Source organism: Grus americana, chromosome 3, assembly GCF_028858705.1.
Source record: "Grus americana isolate bGruAme1 chromosome 3, bGruAme1.mat, whole genome shotgun sequence".
NCBI lineage: Eukaryota > Metazoa > Chordata > Aves > Gruiformes > Gruidae > Grus > Grus americana.
Genome location: NC_072854.1, coordinates 27,551,954 through 27,575,453, shown reverse-complemented (window position 1 = coordinate 27,575,453; position 23,500 = coordinate 27,551,954). Strand labels below are relative to the sequence as shown.

Here is a 23,500-nt window from a genome sequence, read left to right as displayed (position 1 = left end):
CTGTCAGATCCCCTCATGAGTGATCGTGACTTCTTGTGTTTTAACAGGCAGAAGAATTCCACTCTGTTGTCCATGTCCTTTTGGAGTGGCTAGCAGAGGCGGAGCAGGCTCTTCGTTTCCACGGGGTCCTTCCAGATGATGAAGAGGCCTTGCGTACACTGATAGACCAGCACAGGGTAAGCAAGAAAATGTAGAGGGTCCTCTTCATTCCAATAGGTCTGTTAGAGGGTAGAATAAAGGAAAGGAGGCAAGGTCTATCCCATATAGTCATATCCAGCGTCCAGTGTTTGTTATTGCAACTGTTTCTATAGAGAAGTTAGAAATTTAATGGAGCTGGCAGTTTGGTTCCCATACTGGTGCTGGGCTGTTGTTTGAGTCATCTTGGCTTACTAAGAAAATACTGGGCCTTTAGAAAGTTGCTGTAAACATTTAGAGACAGATCCAAACCTCTCTGTGGAATATATGCTGCCTGACAATTATAACACAGACTGCTACAGTAGCAAAAGTATATCTCTCCTCTTAGCACCATTGAGCAGAACAGCATATACTTTTCTTTCAAGGTCATTTCTAAATGTCAGCAGAATGATGTCCTCATCCATTAACCTTCTGTCACAGTGAAACAGCGTGCTGTCATACTTCACATGCATTAGGTACTGAAATACTGCAGTGCCATAGGTACTGCAGATACTAGATTATAGGCCATCAAACTAACTTTAAAGTAACAAAATGGGAAAATGGCTAAGTAAGGAGCATGGAGGTCATAGTTTCACTCTCCGAACAGGAGGCAACAAACATGCACATTTAAGCCCTTGCAAAACTTCTTGTAAGTGCAGTAGTAATAGTACCAAGAATGTAGTGCCCACAATGTTATAGAACAAATTATAAGAGTAATGGATTTGTTCATCATTGCTCTGGAGAAAGTTATAATGAAACTTATGAAATGGGGAGTGGAAAAGCATCCTGTTTAAATTGAGTTTGGGAATATTACTACGCAGAGGAGTGCGTGCAGGGTATGACTGACTGTGGTTCTTAACTAAGGAGTTTTCAAGGTATTCAGACTGCAATGTTTTGAAGAACTTTTCAGATTTAATTTAGGGCCCTGGAAACTGGGTGCTATTCTTTAGCTGGCAAATGTATGTATGCATCAGCATATGCTGACTAATGTTGGCAGTAGCATCCTGCTGCCTCCAATGCAATGAAATTTGCCTTCTAGCTGCCTTTCCTCCACATGTGCTTCATCAGTTGCCTTTTATTTAATTTTCTGATCTTCTGAATACAGAGGAAAGAACTATCTGAATGAAATCTTGGGTCCACTGAAGTCATTAGGGAAAAAAAAAAAATTAAATTTCTCCCTCTGCAGTGTAGATTGATTAACAAAATACTTCTGTACAAGAGTTCAAAACTGTGCTGCCAAAGCTGAAGTGTAACTTGGAACCTCAAACCAAAGCAAAGTTCGTCTCTGAGAGAACCTGTCCAGCTGGGGATAATAATCACTAACAGAACACAACCAACCTCTGTGTTAGGTGTGGCCATACAGTACTTAATTTTTTTAAGGAGACTTTAGATGACATTCTCCCAACCACATTTTCTTCTTAAAGGCCAAATAATAGAAATACAGAAATTGTCAAGCTAAGAAAGATGGTGGCTCTGCTGCTTTACCACTCAATATGCACATACGGCAAAATCTTTCTCGAATGAATGATCTCTCCTCTTAAATTTGTAACATTAGCTTTCAAGAAGAAAAAGAATAGGGAAAATGTAATATATGATATTAGTTTTAAACACTGTGTCTGTATTATAATGTTGCAATATTAATATTAAAAAGTGTGACTGACATTATTTACATAAATATGAAACATATCTTCCTTTTATCACTGTGATTTTTGTACAATAGTTTTAATGCATTTGTATCCAGCTACACATTGAAAGATTTCTTTGGGACAATATTTTATTCAATTGGTCCATCTTTATGCCCACTACTGATTTTCTTTTCTTGAATATTGCACATGATTTAATGAATGCTTCTGTCTCAGGCAGGGAGGTTTCTGTCACTCGCCATCCTCTCTAGGGACTGAGAGGCATAGTAGGTTAATGCTGCATTAGTTAATGAGAAGCATCCCATCTCCTCTCTTGTGAATGTGTCTGTATCACTGGACCGCTACAGAGTTCAGTACAATTAGTATCCTTTACTGAGGGAAAGCTTAATTCACTATGTGTAGTTGTCGTGGTTTAACCCCAGCCAACAACTGAGCACCACGCAGCTGCTTACTCACTCCCCCACCCCACCCCGCAGCGGCATGGGGGAGCGAATCAAAAGAGTAAAAGTGAGAAGACTCATGGGTTGAGATAAAGACAGTTTAAGAGGTAAAGCAAAAGCCGTGCACACAAGCAAAGCAAAACAAGGAATTCATTCACCACTTCGCATGGGCAGGCAGGTGTTCAGCCATCCCTAGCAAAGCAGGGCTCCATCATGTGTAACGGTGACTTGGGAAGACAAACACCATCACTCTGAACGTCGCCCCTTCCTCCTTCTTCCCCCAGGTTTATATGCTGAGCATGATGTCATATGGTATGGAATTTCCTTTTGGTCAGTTGGGGTCAGCTGTCCCAGCTGTGTCCCCTCCCAACTCCTCGTGCACCCCCAGCCTACTCACTGGTGGGGTGGTGTGAGAAGCAGAAAAGGCCTTGGCTCTGTGTAAGCACTGCTCAGCAATAGCTAAAACATCGCTGTGTTATCAACGCTGTTTTCAGCACAAATCCAAAACATTGCCCCACACTAGCTACTAGAATTAACTCTATCCCAGGTGAAACCAGGACAGTAGTGTGTCATAGATTTAGATTTTGAGATATTCTAGTACAGTTGTGCAGGGAGAACTGCTGTTGTTGCCTGTTATCACCTGGCCCTCTCTTTCTTTGGAAATCTCTCACTACAACCCACCTCAACTTTTCCAAAACCATTCTGAACTGAAATATTGTAAGAACTCATGCGGTTTTATGAGAGAATTGCTATTGGGATTGAGTCTTAAATTCTGGCATTAATTTAAGCTTAAGTCAAAATCAGTTAAAATCTCTTTAAATATTCAGCCTGCCTATTCCAGGCTTTTAGAACAAGGTAGAAGAGATTATTTCTTTTACACTTTTATTTCATAATAGCTTCATATTTATTTTGTAATGGCACGGGATAATGTCATTATGAGTTGTAGAATTTGTTTTTACAATGTTTAGGTGATTTTGAATTTTCTAGGATCTGACTTGGCTGATCTTTAATTTCAGGAATCCACAATAGCCCTTTGTGAATAGAGAGAGGAAGAGTTAAACTTAGAGACATGCTTCCATTTTGTAGCTCAATTAAACATGTTAAAATATAATAAAAAATGCCATGAGGCACTGAGAGATGTTGGCAGTTCCAGTTAAGGGTGCTCACAAAGACACATAGACTTACCCAACATTTAGACATAACAAAATAGGCAGAATAGTAAAACCATTGTTGTAGTAATTATTTTTTAAAAAAGAAATGCAAACTATAGAAAGGATGGGAAAAAAACCAACCCACTATAGAAAAGGATTTGTTGTTGTTTCTCCGTTGCACCCAATTCTGGTTTTGCCAGCCTCTCCTTTGCCAGACTCCCTAGGAATGTCAATGGCTACGAGCTTGGATGTCTAAAGCTGTAAACATCCTTTTGCTTTTACAAGATTTTTCCCACATGGCAGTGCCTCTGAAAACAGCTGGTTAATTAGCAGTCTCTGTCCCTGTTCTTGCTGTGTCTCTCCCCCTCAGCTGCTGAGTTTTCACATTTGTGTTAGTTTAGTATAGCTGCTCCTGAAGTCCTTTATCATCTTGTCTGAGCATGTAATTATAGTTGGACATTTCCAGCCTTTGCAAGGAGCTTGATAGTTTATTATGAAGAATTACTGTAACTGACAGACAAACCAAGTCATCTGAAATGTTGCCAATAATGATTCTAACCATCATATAGTTGATTTACAGCACTTCTAAAATGCTGTGATTTTCCTTCTTTTTTTAATAAGGATATGTGTCTTTCAAGTATTTACAGTATGATGGGCTTTTAAGGAGTGGCAAGCTGGGGTACAGATTTTAGAGCTTCATTTAGTGCTTTATGTGGAGTAGGCGCTTTAAACATTTTTAACTTTCCTCAGACAAATTAAACTTGCCTCTAGCAAGTTGAATCTGAGTAATCAAGAGGCTTATGACCTTCCAAACTATGCACTCAGATTTCTCTTGCAAATTTTGTCAACATGTAATTGAAATTGTTACTGTTCCCTCTGGTTTAGGAATTTATGAAGAAACTGGAAGAGAAAAAGGCAGAACTGAATAAAGCAACAGGTATGGGAGAGGCTATCCTAGCTATCTGCCACCCGGACTCCATCACCACCATTAAGCACTGGATAACAATTATCAGAGCTAGGTTTGAAGAGGTCAGTATATGTCAAGCCATCTTCATTGCAACAGTCCATCTTTGATTGGAACATAGCTGACAACTAATATGGTAGTTACACTGGGAGGAAACGATCCAGCTGTTGAGAACTAAACATTTAAAATACCCGCAGTGATGGATGTGAATACCATGCTTCCCTAGGTTTTATTTTAAAACTTATAGGGCTTTAAGAACTAAAGCAGATGGTCAAGCTTCTTTGTTTGTATGTATTAAAGGAAATACTGCCTGACACTTCCCATGTGAAGAAAGCCAATAGTTTCTAGGGAGAAAGTCAAAAGTTACAAAGGAAAGAAAATACAGGGCAAACTTGAAGTGCTTTCTAACTGCATTAGGGAGGATTTCAGTCCAACATATTCCTAATCTCATAGATTTCCAAATGATGTAAGTGGCTACAAATAGGTCTCAGAGCTCTCTCAGCTGCTAAGGAGGTATTTTCTGTGTATATTAAGTTTAAAGAAAAACAAAATACTGGTGTTAACAAAGTGTGGCTTCAGGAATACCCAGAAGGAAGATGGACACTAAGTCCTGTGTGATTCACTAACTTACACATATTGTTTGATAAAGTTCTTAGTATGTTGCCTGAATGTGCTATTTACTGCATTTAACAGCACGTAATCCTGAATATCTGTGCAAAAAAATGCAGTGTTGAACTGGGAATTCTAGTTACCTAACACCTTCAGTGATCAGCTAGCATCTTTGATAATAGGCCTGGGAGGAAGCTCTGGGTTTACAGTTAGCAGAGCAATTTTAAATACATTTTAAAGAATTTCAGATGTGCACATACTCATGCATTGGTTCTTTTATCAAGGTCTTAGCATGGGCTAAACAACATCAACAGAGACTGGCAGGAGCTCTGGCTGGACTTATTGCTAACCAGGAATTGCTGGAAGCCTTGCTGTCCTGGTTGCAGTGGGCAGAGACTACACTTACTGAAAAAGATAAAGAGGTTATCCCCCAGGAGATTGAGGAGGTGAAGGCACTTATAGCCGAACATCAGGTAAGGCATGTTAAGTGACATGTGTCCTGCTCATTCCACAAATGGTGCTAGGTTTCGTAATCGAGTGTGAATCTCCTCAGCTATTTTCTCTCCTAATAATCAAATCCCTTTTCAGATACTCAGTTGTGTGTTTTGTATGTGTATGATGTGCTCATAGTGTATTCAACACGGAGGTAAAAAAACAACCAAATAAAAATTCAGTGCCACATTGTTCTAAAAGCAAACCTACAACTCCCTGTAGGAACAGGGATAATAATAATTAAAACCCACATGAAATATATGATAGTGCTGCTGCTTTAGAACTAGTGTTGCAGTGTGGCTTTGCTGATTGGATTTCAAAAATACGTTTATGAAGTGCCAGAGGGAGCTGCTGGTGCAGCAAATGCTCATAAGCTTACCCCACCTTACACACCAGAGCTGTCTAGCTTCTATGAACTGCAGTCTTGACAGCAAGGAACACTGAGTATTCGGAGTCAAAATTCTGTTGTACATCTCCTCACCATACACAGTTAATAAAGGAGTTCGATAGACTGTTTTTTAGATTTTGCCTTCCTTTAGCAGCCAGGCTGTTTTTCTTACCTACAAAACCTTTATCTGTGTCTTTTTTGTGAGGCTGGCATTATAAGAGTGCCATTCTTCTAACTTCTTTCTGTGCCATTCTTCTAACTTTGGTGTTTTGCTATTGTATGTGTTTTTCATTCCTGTGGTCACTTTTGTGTATTGTTAATTAAAACCACCTCTATCTGATTGCAGACATTCATGGAGGAAATGACCAGAAAACAACCTGATGTGGATAAAGTTACAAAGACCTATAAAAGAAAGGCACTTGAACCCACTCCAGTACAATCTCATATTCCTGTCCTTGATAAGGGGAGAGCAGGAAGTAAGTAATGAAGTATTTTGGGGCAGGTCACACACACCGTTGCTCTATCTATAAAGATAAAAGATTACTAATAATCTAATAGGTTTGATTAGCTTCTAGTGAAACAGGGTGAAAGTCTCTTGGCTGATTTTTCTAATTATTTCACATTTTTCATTGTGAGGAAATTTCTCATAGCAGACAAGTATTTTTAAATTTTGTCCTATAAATCTTGAATACTTATTTTTAAAGCGTGCAGCCTTTCATGTGCTATTAAACTTCTGAGAGTATGCACATGCTGAGTCTTTGCAAATCCACCATTATCTGAAAGTGCAAGCAACTTCTTTTACATAAAGATGTAGAGACAAAATTTTGCTCTTACTGTTTATGAAATTATATGGATCCCATTAGAAAGTGTGTTCAGTGAAGTTGAATGGAAAGTGAAGCATCAAGTGAGGAAATCGCTTTTTGTATTTTTTAGATATACTTACACATTATATTTTATGCTTGCCCATACATGGAACCTGCTTCTAAAATCAAGTTGTTTACTTTGCAGCTCTGAGATATTTAATCTTTGCAGCCTCACTAGTGCAGCCACTACTAGCTGCTGCTGGCTAGACAAAGATACTTTTAACCACCATGTGGTACTTCCCCAGCAATGGAAAAAAAAATAAAAATAAATCCCATAAGATGCAATCATACTGGGGTATGGGCTCATTATTTGGGAAGGAAGGAGTAGTTTTAGGAAGGTCAAGTACCCTTCATGTGAATGTTTGTTTTGTTTGAACTGAGTGAGACTTACACATTTTATCATATTTTAACAGGAAAGCGTTCCCCCACACCAGGCTTATATCCGTCAGCAGCCCAGGCGCAAATCGAAACCAAGAATCCACGGGTAAACCTTTTAGTCAGTAAATGGCAGCAAGTCTGGCTTCTGGCCTTGGAGAGAAGAAGAAAACTTAATGATGCTTTGGACAGACTTGAAGAGGTCAGAAAAGGACTGTACAGAATACACATACTTTTTGCATAATGTTGTTTGCCCGGGATTAAATTGTCAATACTTGTAAATAGTGTAAACAAATATTTGTTTTATTGTATTGTATGGTACTGAAAACACTGTGATACCCGTGGTTTAACATGCTTTAAAAACCATCACTCTCATTTTAAATGTGAGAAGAGTTGTTTAAAATGTTTATGTGGATCCTTAAACAACCAATTATTCAAAAGAACGCTGATGCTGTGTATCATTAATTTTCTAGATTAATTGATTTCAACTGAGAAAAGTTCTTTCTCTTTTTTTATTAAGCTGAGAGAATTTGCCAACTTTGATTTTGATATTTGGAGGAAAAAATACATGCGATGGATGAACCATAAGAAGTCTCGTGTGATGGACTTCTTTAGGAGAATTGATAAAGATCAGGATGGAAAGATAACAAGGCAGGAATTTATTGATGGAATTCTTTCTTCAAGTAAGTTTTAAAACTAACGTAATGTTGAACTTGGAAGAAACAGCTTATGAAGTCTTATTGTCTGTATAGTGTACTCTATACAGTTTATTGTGTTAGAAGGTCACAGATTTCCCTTTTGAAGTCACTAATTATGATTCATTTAAACTGTAATTATTTTACTTGAAAATATTTCTAGATTCTAGAAGCTTTCTAGTTCTTTTACATTTGGAATCAGATAACAAATGTCACATTTATATTATTGGTTTACTGGACCCAGATTGTCATTCCTACAGTACACTAGCCACTTCAACAATTACTTTTCATTGGTTAGTCAGAATAGTAAAATGTACTTTATAAAACCTATAGACACTTTTCAAAATCAGTTCATATGATTTTTATTAAAGAACTTCCATGGAATAATTTCAGTTGTAGAAGGAAACCTGTAATTTCTGAAACCAGTGTTTCCATGAACCATGTCCATGTTCATACACCTGTATAATAAGGATCAAAACATCAATCAGACTAGGAAGGGCCTTTTCCTAGCTTTCCTGATGGATTGGCATTCCTTAGGTACACACAATTCCTGGTAACATAAGCCTTTCACATCATGTCTGTGTGCGATCACGTTTCCCTTTAGCAACAGATTCATAACAGATAAGGGTGTACTACTTAGAATAATCCTTTATCTTCAGATCATAGAGACTTCTGCTTTGAGCAGTGAAGATTCAGAATTGAGCTGCTTTTAGCATCTCATGTTAAAGTTATTCTGTAGGAGAATATTGTAGTGCACATATATTTTTTTCTCCCTGCTTTAGGAAATGCAGTAATATAGTCACTATATGTGCACATTGCTGTTTTGCATGAATTGATGGAAGTTGATGAAAAAACCCTGATACCACCAAGAGTTTAAACAGCTTACTCATTTAACTCAGTTGGTATCAACCTGCTAAAACTGCTAAATACTCATTATTTAATCCCTGTTCACTAGCTTGAAATTTTCTTTGACTGCTCTGTAGAGAATCTCTGTGTGGGTTAATACCCTGCTCCTGTGAACTCGATCTAAAGAAGGATTTCACGAAACACCGTACATGTTTCTACAGTGGGAGGGCCTTGCATTCCAAATTTAATTAGCAGTGAAATTCTCACTTGACCTTTCCTCGCTAACAATTTATCTTGTTAATCTGTGGTATTTTATGCACTGTGAAGGTCAAAATGTTAAAAAAATCCCATATATCTTAGTTTAATCTGTGTCTCACTTCAAGCCACGCTATGATATTAATTTTAATCCAATATCTAGGTAACATTGGAGATTCAGATTGTTTTTTCAGAAAGATTCCTTCCCTCTTTCGAATGTCCTTGTTTTGTGGATAAGCATTGTCTGTCACCTAGGTGCTAAAAATCTTTTAATATTTATGATAAAGGCTTTCATTGTTACGGTATTTAAAAGCCAAAAAACTTAGCTTTTGTTGTTGTCTTTGTCTTACAGAATTCCCAACGAGCCGACTTGAAATGAGTGCTGTTGCAGACATTTTTGATAGAGATGGTGATGGATATATTGACTATTATGAATTTGTAGCAGCTCTTCATCCAAACAAGGATGCATACAAGCCTCTCACAGATGCCGACAAAATTGAAGATGAGGTACATTCTCTGCTTTCTTAGATTGCACTCTGTTCTGCTGGGCTCATGTTCTTTAATAATTCATTTTATTTTCACTCCTGTATAATTTGAAGTTTACTAGTTACACAAATATTTAGAAATGTCATATTAGCAGTCAAGTAATCTTCCAGTTGTGGTTTTTTGCAGGTTACAAGGCAGGTAGCTAAATGTAAATGTGCAAAACGGTTTCAAGTGGAACAGATTGGCGATAACAAGTACAGGGTAAGTCTTCTAAGGACCTTCTTAGTTCTTCCAGCTTAAAGATTCTTCATATGATATGGTTATTCAAGGAGTATTAACTTACAGGAATTTTATATGACAATTATATGTTTTCCTACTTTAAGCTTGTCTAAATTTTATGGGTTTTTTCTGGTTAGAACATAGGCTAAAAATATGGGAAAATGCTGCTGCTTGTATTTATTTTCGCTGAAACTACTGAAACTTTCCAATGTATGGGAATTTTTAAAAGCTAACTGCATGCATACATACATACACACATGTATACGTACATACAACAGTTCCTTAAAAGCTAATCTTTTTGCCTGGATACCCAATGTGTTTAAACTGTACCTGATTTTCTCTTAGTTTCATAAAAGCAGTGATATTTTCCTGTGGTATTGTGTTGTACTTCAAAAATCTTTTACCAAAGTGTATTCAATCACTTTTATTCTCCCTCATCATTTATTGAAGCACACTGTTCCTTCTGAAGAAGTACAAGAAATGTGTTAGATATCTGCAGAACGATTTTAGATCACAGAAAAATAAATAGCACATTGTAGAGAAAGGTCTACTACCCCTAGATTCAATAACCAGAACAATTTCAGATGAAATATGCAGTATTTGGCTAAATACATGTAGATTATTTTGAAAGACCGCAGAAACAGCAATGGGAAGGAAACAAAGGCCTTGAATGTTTTCCAGTATTCAGTCTCCAGATGTCTAGCTACCTGCTCGTCTCTGAAGTAGATTCTTTATTTAGAATGTCTAATGTGTTAGTTTGCATGTGTTCTAGAGTCATATAAAGAATTTCCTGTAAACTAATCGTGTCTTTCTTCCATTTTTCATTTCTTATCAGTTCTTCCTGGGAAATCAGGTATAAACCAGTGGAATGTGTTATGAAGTTTCTTTTTTTTCTATTTTTTTTTCTATTTTGTTCTAATGCATAGTGATTTAAGCTTGCAATGGTCAGTTTTCTCACCATCCTTTCATCTTCAGCTAATTCATTGCTGGTCAGCTGTGGTATTTCTTTAAATGCTACGGAGCATTCCTTGTCTCAGTATCCTTCCTCTTCAGTCTCTCACCTGCTTTCTTTGGCCATTTTCCTCATTAAGGAGATTACTTTTAAAGGAACCAGATAATGGTCAGCAGCAATTTCCATAGTAAAAAATCTTGAGCGTTTAAACTGCAATTTTAGAATTACTGTTATTTTATCAGTTTTTCAGTTTCATAGCAAAATGCCTCAGAATTCTATGTTGCATTTTTTAGGCTGTCAGATTAAAGGCTAATCACAGTAAATACAGATCCCAGTGTCATATCACTTATTTACTGTAAATTAGGCAAAAAATAATTTCATTTTCAGAAAAAAAATAAAAATCCCTGTGCAGTCAAGCAGACTGATTAAGAACCTACCTGATGGTATTTTATATACTAACACAGTGAATCATTAAATAGATTATTTGGGAAATAGGCAAATTAAACTTACTGTTCCAGTTTAGACTATTCCCTCTCCCAAAGTATTTTCAAAGAGCTATTGCAGGTCTGTAATGTACTGGAGCTGTGTTTAAGAATATTTTTTGTCAGTTGGGTGATTAGTGAGTCATACCGCAGTGGCACTGTACAGTGGTCCAGGGAGGATATGCTAACCAGTGCTCACTTACTCCTCTGGTACAGACTGACACACAGCTTCTTAAATTGTTAAATCATGCTTGCCTGATAAGAATGGAAATACTTTACACAAACTGGATACCGGATACCATTAGTATCTTATTCACACTCTTATAAAGGCAATAATATGTATAACCCATTCTGGAAATGCTGATGTTAACAGCATTAGCCATTTTAAATCTAGAGATGAAAATTTAGTTGCATTCTTATTTATTGGCAAAGCCTGTTGAAGTCTAGAAGAAAGCATAAAGAGTAGTGGATAATCTTACCACAAACCTCAAACAATATATCTAAGCAATAATTTAAAATGTTTTCCACATATAGAACAAGCCTCTGTTTGAAAAGACTATTTGAAATTATGTTAATCCTCTTATCTGCCATCTGTACTTTCAGATCTGGGAATAATACAGCATTTTTTGAGAGCATCTAACTCTTGCTGTTGCAGAACAGTGTCACAGTGAAAATCACCTACATCAAGTTGGCTGAGGCTTCTCTAGTGACAGTGATGTTATATGGCTGTTGTCAAGAACAGCCCTTTTTGTAGCTTAAACTAGACTTCCTTTACATTTTTATTGCAGTGTTTTTACCTCTGATTATTTGAAACAACAGTAAATACTGTTCAAGGAGAGCTGGTATCCAGGCTGTTTTAAGAGGGAAATGGACTGAGTTACCATTAGGAAAAATGCCTTGCTAGATACCTGTGTTATTTTCCAGGAGCCCCACTGTCTGCATTAACCACAGCCTAGGTGGGCAGTTTCCAAAGGATACTGTATCTGACCCTTGGTATAGTTACCTGATGGAGTATAACTGAAGAATTAAGCTGGGATGGGGAAAAAATAAAGAAAAGAGATAGTATCTTTAGAATCTCTAGAAAAAATTCTCTGTAGAAATAAGCCAATGAAAATAAACGGCATCAATTTGGATGCCATTTTTTTTTTAACTTCGATCTACATATGTAAAACAGTTCTTTGTTCAGCACATACTGAATGTATTATTAAAAAGCCCTTACAAATAATGCTCATGTCAATGTTCTTATTTATAATAAAAAAATTATTATTGAATTAAGCAGCAAGCTTTGCTTTTGTTTGGTTCCTAAAAGTAATATTCCTTTAAACTTATTCTCTCTTCTCAGCTTACGTAGTACCAAACTACTAAAGTCATATAACAAGTAGGGAGCACGTTTGTGTGGTTTGCATTTAAAGCATTTCAGTCCCCTCACTGGAGCAAGTAGGTACAGTTGAACTATGGCCAGCCTTCTCCAAGGGTCAGAGATTGTCCCAAAGGTGTATTTGAGTCCCGTTGGTTTCAGCAAGTGCTCTGCATGTTTGCGTGTGAGAGCACTACACTTGGCCTGGTGATCTGATATCCAAATAAATATTTTAGTGGCATTGTCTAAAAAGTACTGAATTCTTCTGGTTAGTTTTCATGAGATTGTGGGGTCAACGTTTTGGTCATGTTTTCTTCGATCCAGATTTGAACGGAGATACTGTCTACAGATTTTTTTTTTATACAGGTTTCAAGGGCAAAATATACATTAGGCCTGGCCATCAGCCCAAAGGAAGAATGGGCTAGTATAAGAATTAGTATGAAACAGGTTTTTGTGTATCTCTGAATTGTGAAGAACCTCGATGTGTAGACAGAGGAGTGACAAACAGTTTATAACAAAGGACAATAATGATAGCTATCAATCATTCACTGCTTCTTTACTGTTCTCTTCCCCACATGCACCTCGCTATAGGTCAGCAGTGTCAACGCTGTACCTGAAAATATCCCTATAAGTGAATCAATTGATAGAACTGCGCGACACTCGTAATGCATTGAATTTCCAGCCCACATACTGATGATTTAAAGCAATGCTGCCTTCCTTTCAGCTGACATCATTAAAATCTAGACTGTTGCAGAAGAGTTTGCTTAAGATTTTAATAGTGAAATAATGCAAATAGGTCTTCATTAATTCGCACAAATGCAGATCGTAACCAATTATATAATGTGTTACTAATTTTGCTTCCTTTATGAGCTCAGACATTTGAGAATCAAGCATAAAATTAAACCTGAGATCCTTTCTTACCATCCTGCCATCTCCTTTGGATTAATGCAGCGGCATCTGATTTGAAATCTTAACAGCTTTAATAATCTGCATAAATAAATCTGATTTTTTTAGCATTTACTAATAATTAAATATCAAAATAAACTCTTAAAATGTCTGATATTTAACCTATCAGCATTGAACTGCATCTGAATGACTGAGAGCCTGAGACTACTGTTGTTTGATTTTTTTTTTTTTTTATTGCAGTTTGGTGACTCTCAACAACTGCGCCTTGTTCGTATCCTAAGAAGTACAGTCATGGTTCGTGTTGGAGGTGGCTGGATGGCACTTGATGAGTTCTTAGTGAAAAATGATCCTTGCAGGGGTATGTAACAAACACTACTGTTAAAATGGACATGCAGATAATTATTTGGATACCCTCACCGTTTATTGTTTCAAGATGGAGATTGAATTGTATAAAATGCCAGTTCTGTAAACATCATCTCACTAAATGTCACGTAATGATCTGTTTTTGTAAACTTTAAATCTCGTGGTTAAGATCCTCTTCACTTGCACTGATGTATGTGTAGAATAACTGTGGTGTCTTCTGTGCAGTTCCTCCAGCCTTAGAGTGGTGTAACTAAGGAACTTAACCAGATAGAGTTTATGATGTGTAAGCCACTTGTATGACTTGGCAGAAATAGCACACAAAAATGTCCAATAAAACCTTCTCGGCAAGAGAGAAGTTTTAAGGCAATAAATCAAAATAAGGCAATTGAATCGGAGAGTAACAACAACAACGATACAAAAAAAATTCTCTGGCCAAGGGCTGTGCCCAGGCTTTCAGGCTTTGCCTTTATAGCCCTGTCTTTTCATTGGCATCTTCCCCAGAACCACTTTGCAGAACCCTGAGCCTTGTACAAAGCAAACGGAAAATGCTCTGGTCAGGAGGACTTCGTGCTCTGGGCAAGCAGGGAGCGCTCTGTCACCATGCCCTCCAGGGCATTGTACCAAATCCATTGTTTTATCAGTACACAGCAACGTAATGACATCTTAGTTTGCTGGAAAGCCTACTTGTGTAGTGGGAAAGTAGGCTCTGTCTGGCACTGTTCTTGAAGGAACAGTTGGAGATAGGAAAGAAGCCATTTGTGAAGGGAGTCAAATAATAGCCAGAGTAGTAAAACTGCAGAAGGTATAATAATGGCTGTGTTCAGAATGAGCTGACGTTCTGTAACCAGGTAATTCTATCCTATTAACTAGCAGCGCTAAGTTTACTGCATTTTTACCTCTTGGGAGTTCTATAGAATCATAATCAATATTGTAATAGTGCAAGAACAGCACAGAGGAGTTCAGGAGAGGCAAGTGAGCCAACCAAGACAGAGACATCAACTGTCCTGTAGACCTTACTCCAATGTCACCTATCTCACACAGCTCCTACTTTGGGACCAAGGTTTCTAAGCAGTCTGATACAGACCTTGAGAGGGTGAAGAGTTTGCATTTGTAGCAATTGTCATGCTAAGTCAAGGATGTTAAATCCAAAAAGAAGCTACCACAAAACCCCATGAGGGCTGACAGCATGCCACTAAGGCCTAGAAACCTTGGTCTACAGGCTTAAAATGTACCCATAAAAATTATTAACACAGTGTCATAAAAGAGCTGTCATAACCTTGCGATGACATCTGTGAGTTTTTCAGCAATATTAAAAATAGTCCTTTTGCTTACCAACATGTTGTATATATTGTTTACTAAAGAAATGAGACAATAATGTTATATTTATTGGTGTTGGATTACAGGTCTAACTGAAATTTAGCACCTGATTCTGCACCTGCTACTATAAGAAAGTCATTTATGCCTGCAGAGCCATCGTCACTTAGATGTGAGCTCCAATAGGAGCTTTCTACTCCTATTCCTCAAAAGTGCACAGTAGTGGAAAATGAAATGTGCCTCAAAATACCTGACTTCATTGAGGGGTTAACTTGATTAGCTTTGATGTACCCTGAACATTTTCCTTAGGCCTACCGACAGGTAGACTGTTGCAATTCCTACTTGGGTTGACACTGAGATACACAATACTTACTGTCTAATTTATTGGAATTCCTTATTACTGTCCTCAGATTAAGAGTGCTTTGGAACTGTATCCCCTCTTTAATAAACCTTGTATTCTAGGTATATCTATAGTATTTTCTATAGTATTTTACCCCTTTTTCATGGGAAATATATGAGCAGATGAGTAAGTCAACACAGTGGGTCTAAAGGAATGCCAGTCAATCTCTATAAAATCATCCAGACACTGGACGTTGTGCATTGGTACCTAATCCTAGTCTTGTTGAAGTCAGTGGTGCAAAGTAGTCATTGACGTCAGTGGTGTCGGTTCAGACTTCTTAAGCACTTCACCTCGTAAATCTGCATTTCCACCAAGGGCTTCTCGTGTATTCAGATAAATCACACTTCATAGAATTGTTTTCATAAACAAGTAGTGGACCTAGTTATATAAAATAATTTTAGCTTTTATTACCTCTTTATGTCAGCAGATAAATACCATTGCACAAGTATACTTGGGACTGCAGCTGAGTCTATCCAAGCACTATTTCCTTTTTGCCTAGGAGACCTTTGAGAACTCACCTCAGAGCACTTAGAGACAGCTTTTGCTCTGAGTCCTGTCTTTTGGCCTGGTGCTCTGAGTCTCTTGCATATGCAGCTGCTGTACTTGATTTCTTCTCCTGCTAACGATTTTCTTTAATGTGACCCATGTCCTGTGTCATTTTTTCTAGTTCATCATCACGGGAGTAAAATGTTACGTTCGGAATCAAACTCTTCAATTACCACTCAGCCTACTATAGGTTGGCAAACCCCTCTCTTTGTCTCCTCCTCCTCTTCTCCTCTCTCTTCATTTCCTTCCCACTTTCTTAAAATATATACTTTTAACAATATGCTACACCCATCACGTTTAGCTTAATGTGTTCCTACATGGGCTGGTGCTTTGCAAGCTAATTTTTTTTGACATGCTTTAAGAGTGTTTCAAAAACAATTGTCATTCACACTGACACGGTTAAATGCTAACATGTCTTGCATCTCTTCTTGCAGAACATTCTCTCGTATGTGTGTTTGTATGTGTGTGTGAGTGCTTAGCCACCCATTACCTCATCATAGTTTGGATTTTATGTTCATCATTGCATGTTGCCAAACTACATAACTTCATCGTTTTGAATAAATATATTTGCTGCTTTCCTGTAATTTGTACTTAGCAATTTCTTCTGGAACATCCAAGCAAGTATTATTTATTATGAGTAGCTGTAGAGTTAGCAAAACTGCTCATCAGGTTGTGTCTATGTATTAATAGTTGATTGATTAACAATGATTTAGCACGTTGAGCATTCCATTATCACGCTGACTTCCTTTGACAGTGGTTCATTCCTGCTGGCATAAAGTATTAGAATAAGCAAGTTCTGCACATAACTCTTCTGTGTCCAAAATAAATGCATTACGTAGTAATGCATTTTATTTATTGTTAAAATGTGTTGGAGTTGGCATGGCAAAAATGACAATAAACAGCCTTGTGACAATTTTTATATCTGACTAAATGAGCACCTTTCTTTGCTGCAGCTAAAGGGAGGACAAATGTGGAGCTGCGTGAAAAGTTCATTTTGGCAGATGGTGCTAGTCAGAGCATGGCAGCTTTCCGACCAAGGGGCCGTAGATCACGACCCTCTTCGAGGGGTGCTTCTCCCAACAGATCTACTTCTCTGTCAAGTCAAGCCGGCCAGGCAGCTGCCCCGCAAGCAGTTGCTACGAGTACACCAAAGGTAAGGAGAAACAAAACTGCACTGGTTAACAAATGGGGTATAGATTTTTCTTTTTTCCTTGCTCCAACAATATTGGTGCCTTCCCTAGCTGATAGGGAAGGAGTATCTCAATTTTATTTCATAATCTGGGGAGGATCTGAGAAGTCTTTTCAGTGTATTTCCTCTACTGTTTGTTTGCAACACGGGAATAGAAGAATTCTTTACGTTTAAGGTGCGGCACAGGCTAACTGGCAATTTGGGAATAAGATCTGAAACAGCAATGAACAGCTCCATCTTGTTTAAAAAATAAGCTCTGCCATCTCTTTGTTTCAGAACATTTGTCACCAACTCTTTCTGCTTAGTTTTTATTTCTACTAGGAGATTTGATCTCTCTGTGAAAACCTGGGTATCCTTCTCCATGACATTGTTTTCCATCTACTGTCCTTCATATTTTGATTTGCCATTGTTTCATACAGACACCCCATCATTTAACTCGCAACTATGGTAAACCATGGTTGACAAACAGCAAAACGTCAACTCCTTCTAAGCCACCAGAATCCTCAGACTATCAAGGGTCATCTGCAGAGGTACAGTAAGGACAGAGATTCTAGTCTAATGACTTTCCTTCACTAAAGCTGTCACTTCACTAACAGCCACTAGAGTTTCAGTGCTTCAGAGCTGCAACATCCTTTGCATATTAATGCATTGTCTTTATTTTAGACCTTTGTCAAATTATTTCTTTCCTTTTTTTTTTTCCAAGTCTGTTTTGGTTTTTTGGGGTTGGGGTTTTTTTTATCTTCTGCGTGTTATGGTTTTTGACTTCTAGGAAAACTCAGCCTCAATGAATTTAGGTTAATAAATCATAGCAGTATGCAATGAACTGTATGAGCAAATGTGGAAAAGTACTTTTTTTTTTTTTTAAAAAAAAATGCAGCAGTCTATATACTTTGCAGGTTTCTTTCCTAAAATTGTTTACTTTGATTTAATAGTGTACTGTAATATTAATGAACTGAGGGAATGAGATTAATTGTGATCTCCAGAGCAAAACCACTAAATAAATATCCGGTCACTGTGAAGAAGATGGCACAAAAGACTGACTCTGATACAGAAATCTCTCCAACAACTGAAAGTTTTGGTTAGGGGGGTAGTGACCAATCGTTGCTCAAATAAGATAGCTATTTGATGACTTAACAGGAAACAAGCTTTGGTCTTATTTCCAGCCCATGACTTACACAGAAACTGCTAGTAGAGCGATTAGGATTTTGCTGGCCATCGAGCTGTATGACCAAAATTTGAATGGGCTCAGAGCCAAAGTGTCTTCTGTGATGTCATTGCAGTCAGTGAAAAGATTGCAGCTGGATCAGGCTGCAAACTGACTGGCCACTTGTAGGAGTTACTCTTGCCCTGGGTTAGATGGAGGGCTCGGTGAGGGGAAGCTTGTGCCACCATCATGTCTGTTGTATCTGCTTTTCACATATCTGCGCTGTGACACCTGTTGCTGTTCATGTGACACCTTCCTGTGCTAAGTTCACATGACCTCACCGTGGCTTTGCTCAAAGATGCATAACGACCTTTTCACTCTCTCCTTCTGTGTGAGGGGGTGCGATACTTGTGCACACTGCGGGCGTGTGTATGCGTACAGCACTTCACACAGGGCTGTTGCGTAGAATGATTAACAGCAGCACAGAGTGGAGTCAATTGTCAGTTTCTAATATATTTTCTTTCATCTCTTAGCTGGTAACTGAAATGTAAGATTAATTGATGGTACTTTAAAGGGTTTATAGACATGGAAAGGTATTGTTTTTATTGAATTACAGTGAGGTGAAAGCAATTGGCATTGATTTCAAACGGGGACACCATATTGTTACACCTGCCAGTAGTTTCAGTGAGTTTCTTTTGTGTAAGCCACCATGATTTAAGATTATAAATGGAACGATTGGGGTGGGGTAGGTTGTAGTGAATTTCTAGGGCATTCTGCAGCATTTTCTGCCCAAGAGCGGTTGTGTGTTTTATATTTAGGCTGCGTTTGGGTTTAAGGTTAAACTGAAGAACGAGCTTGGTCTCTTTCTTCTATCCCAATGCCTCGCCCAAAGTGCAGCAGCTTCAGCAGGGGTAATGGGGGCATTCTCCTTATCCTCCCAAGCAGTCTTTGTGTAGCAGAGATATCCAACGTGTGGCTGATGGGAGGTTAAGCACTTGTACTTGGCTTTAAAGAGAGTTTAACATTGTGACCATCCCTGTCAGAGCCAGCAGATTATTTGCTCTGTAGCATCTCGATGCTCTTTTTTTTGGATGAGCCAGTAGTAGTCCAAGCTGGCAGCTGCCAGGCCTCTGCTCCGTGCTTAGTTCTAGGCAGCTCCCAACACGCTCCTCTGGATCCTGGTTCTCAGTACCTGATTCTACCCCACCACTGTATGGGGATCAAAGGCACAGAAAATTGGAAAAAATTTGAGATTCGAGGATTTAATTTTTGTGGCTTTCAAAGAAATCTTCCCATTTGGGGGAGATTGTAAATCAAGGCTCATTTTATTTCAGAAATGAGAAAGCAGGCAGGGTAAGACTATGGAGTGGAGACATTTCAGACAATATATTGATAACAAGAACTTCTTTAGTTAGTCCTATGTCTTTTTTTTCCTGCTTTTTTTCCTAGCAAAAGGTTTTGAAATTTTGTAGGTTTGTTTTACCATCAAAATATTTATGAAATTTAAACCGATGTATTCACCACCTATAACCACAGTCAGAATGGTGGAAGCTGTGCAGACATAAAACCTCAACTACTTGTTTCTGTTTATTTCAGTCATGTACCATCAACTAATCTTATGTGCTTGACTAATTATAAGAAGGTAGCATTTTTCTTTCTTTATATGCATTGAAATACACACAAATAATGCAAAAATGTTAAGGACTACTTCAAATACTAACTGCTAAAGGAATGTTCAAAACTTTACATCATGAAAAATGTCCATGGTGACTCAAACCAGTATCTCAGATTCACAGTGACTGTTATGATGATCATATTCTAAGCTATGTACTACCTAATACCTGCCCTTATCTTCAGTAGCGACAATTGAAAAAAACATTACTTTTTTTTTCTTCACGTAGGGAACACCAATTCAAGGAAGTAAACTCAGACTGCCAGGATATCTATCAGGGAAGGGTTTCCACTCTGGAGAAGACAGTGGCATCCTGTCAACAGCAGCTACCAGAGTTAGAGCTCAGTTTGCAGGTGAGTATCTTGACTTCAGAGCTGAATTCTTCAGGTCACTTTAGGGTGTGAGGGAGCTGTCAGAAGAGCGGGAAGGAGTGACAGTCCTACTGTCTCCACATTCATGTTGCCCGTTCAGCTCTGGATGTACAAATTCATGACGGCAACCTTCTTGTCAATGGTATCTCAATGTATCAGCCTAAGGAACTAGGGAAGAAGCATTTAGTTAAAAAGCAAGGGTCCAGTTCTTCACAGTAGTCAAGCTCCACTGTGATGGAGCGAAGGGGTCACTTAATCATGACTTGTCCATTTCTTTTGAAAGAACAACTGCAGGGAGCAGCTGTAGATGACCTTATTGATGGAATATCCCATAGAGATTATTAAAACAGTATATGAAAATAGAAAGCAGTGAAGCTGTGCTTTTCCAGGATCCTCAGAGCAGCTCTATGCAAGGGAGAGGGCTGGATGGTTAGAACAGAAGATAGCTCTACTAGCTTTCCTTCACACCTTAAGCTGTGCAGAGCATACTGAGCAGTGCTGGAAAATCCTGTTCAAAGAGAGTTAAGTTACAGGTGATTTGAAAAATGAGCCACCTGAGATTTCAGTTCCAACTTGGTGTTCTTCACACATACAGGGAACCAGATTTGTCAAGATCAACAAGATTCCCCCATCCCTGGAAGTGTTTAAGACCAGGTTGGATGAGGCTTTGGGCAACCTGGTCTAGTGGAGGGTGTCCCTGCCCATGGCAGGGGGGTTGGAACTAGATGATCTTTGAGGTCCCTTCCAACCCAAACCATTCTATGATTCAATATGTAATTGGGAAATTATGAAACCCCACATTAATGGTTTTCTGTTTAAAGAATCTTTATTGTGGTTTTTTCTTCATGGCACACTGTCTGGGCAGGCTTTTGCTTTAGCAGGCTTGCTGAGAGCTCATTTACTCAGTGCTTTGTTTGGGAGAATGTGTACTCTGCCCTTGTTTACTTGCAGCTTTCAACTGTGTCGTTTTGATTTCTTAAAAAAAAGAGGGGTACACATTTAAAAATTGGGATATTCATCTGCCTCTCCAAGGTACATATATTGGGAAGTCATGAATGCACAGAGAGGCCAGATGCTGAATTCTTTCAATTTGTAGCTGAGAAAATGGCAGGGGAAAGCAAGAATCTGGCTGTTGAGTGAATATACAATGCATGTTTAGCAAGTCAAGCTGCCAGGATTATACATTTTTAATGAGATGTGCTAGTGACAAATTAACTATGTCTCAGCATTTGATCTCACATTTCCTTCTCTTTAGTGGGAGATACGGTGGTGTTTTATGCTCTTATTCAATATCAAGATGAAATTTGATCGTTGTCTAGCTTGCCTGCCAGAGGTCTAAAGTTTAGTTTGCGCAATGGGGAATTTTGGGGGTTTCTGAAGGCCTAGGAAAGACCTGCACTCCTTTTCCATCGTTACCTCTAATACTGATGGATATCTTTTCTCTTTCTAGAAACCAGAAGAACTCCAAGCAGACCTGGAAGCCGAGCAGGAAGCAAGGCTGGCAGCAGGTCAAGTAGCCGCCGAGGCAGTGACGCATCTGACTTTGACATTTCGGAAATCCAGTCTGTATGCTCGGATATGTCAGAGACTGTTCCTGCTACAAGCAGACCAACACCCCGAGCAGGTACTCGGCCAGGATCAGCCAAGCCTTCTAAAATTCCAACTCCCCAGAGAAGGCCGCTAGCCAGCAAATTGGACAAGTCCTTGAAGAGATAATATGATGGGTTCCGTAAAGTTCTTTTACTTTTGCATTAAGTATTTAAGTTCGTAAGATGTAAAATATTATGTAGAAATTATTGTGAAATATCGCAAGAGGTGGATTTTTAATTCTGCAGATGGCCTTATTTGTGTATTTGTCTTCTTATTTTATGTGTATAATTTTTGTCAGATTTGTTTTTGTTTATGCCATATCCTGTGAGAAGGGGGAAGAGTTTTAATGTAAACTAACAGTTGTACACAGTAATGTGTAGAAAGTACACTAAAAATAATTGCCGAATGTACAGTGTACTGAATGTACAGTAAGTCTCTGCAACCTGAATAAAATAGGCCTATCACTATGTCATTAGTTAACAGTAAAGGATACCTCATGATTTTTCTTTAAAAAAGAAAAAGAGAATACTAAAAAGCCAAAAGACACAATTACACATTTTGAGCTAACTAAACAAACACTAAAGGATGTATGTCAAAACTACTAAGGAATACAAACCCACATTCACAGTACCCTTATTTATACAGCATTTCTCAGAGAACTCACAGAGTTAATTAAGCACTCGCCAGTAATATGATACTCTGATACCTTGCAGCATCTCTGTGCCATTGCTTACAATGAGGCCAGACACATTCTGGATATCTGAACTATTATTCTGTAAGAATATCAATATAAAGTGCATTCATGTAAATGTGAGGTTTTCTTTTGCTTGAGTGGATGGTAGCACTGTATCATTGAACTCATTTTGTATCAAAGCAATTTTGCTTGCAGAAAGCTCAGAAATAAACATGTCCCTTAACTTTATTTCTATTGTATTTCTTATTTCGCAGGAAGAGAATTTTCTACGTTATGTTCTAGGGCATATATTGTTTCAGATGACCAATAATTACCATAGTGACATAGGCTGAAATGTAATTTCATTATCAGCAATCAGATTTTGGTTAGCTACTGTATTTGTTTAATAAAACACTAAATTGCACATATCATATCATTTATGAAATTCTATGTAATTATTGCGTCAACAATTATTTTCTCCATATTAAATTGTGACATTCACATACCATGTATGATAGGCAGAAAGAGTAATTCAGTTGCTCTTTTTTGTCAGTGAAATATTTTTGCCTTTCGTGGATTATTCTAAAGGATTAATAATAGTTTGTTTTCAGAGGAAGAAGGATGCAGCTCCACATGGGAGTGCTGTGGAATGGCTGCATAGGTGCTGTAGTAAGTAGTGGCAGAATCCCTAGAAATTCAAAATGCTCTTTGATAATAGCAGAAAGACTCAGGTAGAATTTGGTCAATGTGGCAGACCAAATAGTCTAATTTGTATACCAGAAAATGCTGTACCTTTAGTAGAGGAATTTTAGGAGAAGACTGGTTTATGGCTGGTCCCTTTGCATGCAGAAAATGAAGCAGAAGCTCAGGTGATTACATGC

At 38.1% G+C, this 23,500-nt stretch overlaps 1 protein-coding gene across 11 annotated transcripts in view; it reads left to right on the top strand.

The window, feature by feature from the left end:
* DST (dystonin) overlaps positions 1 to 22,868 on the top strand; it is a 311,102-nt gene extending 288,234 nt beyond the window's left edge. For 3 of the 11 annotated variants that reach the window (XM_054822942.1, XM_054822944.1, XM_054822943.1), the window contains 15 exons: positions 48 to 176; positions 4,294 to 4,437; positions 5,266 to 5,454; positions 6,208 to 6,337; positions 7,138 to 7,301; positions 7,620 to 7,782; positions 9,248 to 9,402; positions 9,568 to 9,642; positions 10,496 to 10,513; positions 13,598 to 13,715; positions 16,102 to 16,170; positions 16,934 to 17,133; positions 17,589 to 17,699; positions 20,215 to 20,338; positions 21,807 to 22,868. In XM_054822942.1, the coding sequence (XP_054678917.1) occupies positions 48 to 176; positions 4,294 to 4,437; positions 5,266 to 5,454; positions 6,208 to 6,337; positions 7,138 to 7,301; positions 7,620 to 7,782; positions 9,248 to 9,402; positions 9,568 to 9,642; positions 10,496 to 10,513; positions 13,598 to 13,715; positions 16,102 to 16,170; positions 16,934 to 17,133; positions 17,589 to 17,699; positions 20,215 to 20,338; positions 21,807 to 22,072 (2,055 nt within the window). In that variant the 3' untranslated portion in view covers positions 22,073 to 22,868. The remainder of the gene's footprint in view (positions 1 to 47; positions 177 to 4,293; positions 4,438 to 5,265; positions 5,455 to 6,207; positions 6,338 to 7,137; positions 7,302 to 7,619; positions 7,783 to 9,247; positions 9,403 to 9,567; positions 9,643 to 10,495; positions 10,514 to 13,597; positions 13,716 to 16,101; positions 16,171 to 16,933; positions 17,134 to 17,588; positions 17,700 to 20,214; positions 20,339 to 21,806) is intronic. The other 8 variants (XM_054822945.1, XM_054822946.1, XM_054822947.1 and 5 more) reach the window with 3 other exon arrangements.
* Positions 22,869 to 23,500: the final 632 nt, after the last annotated feature.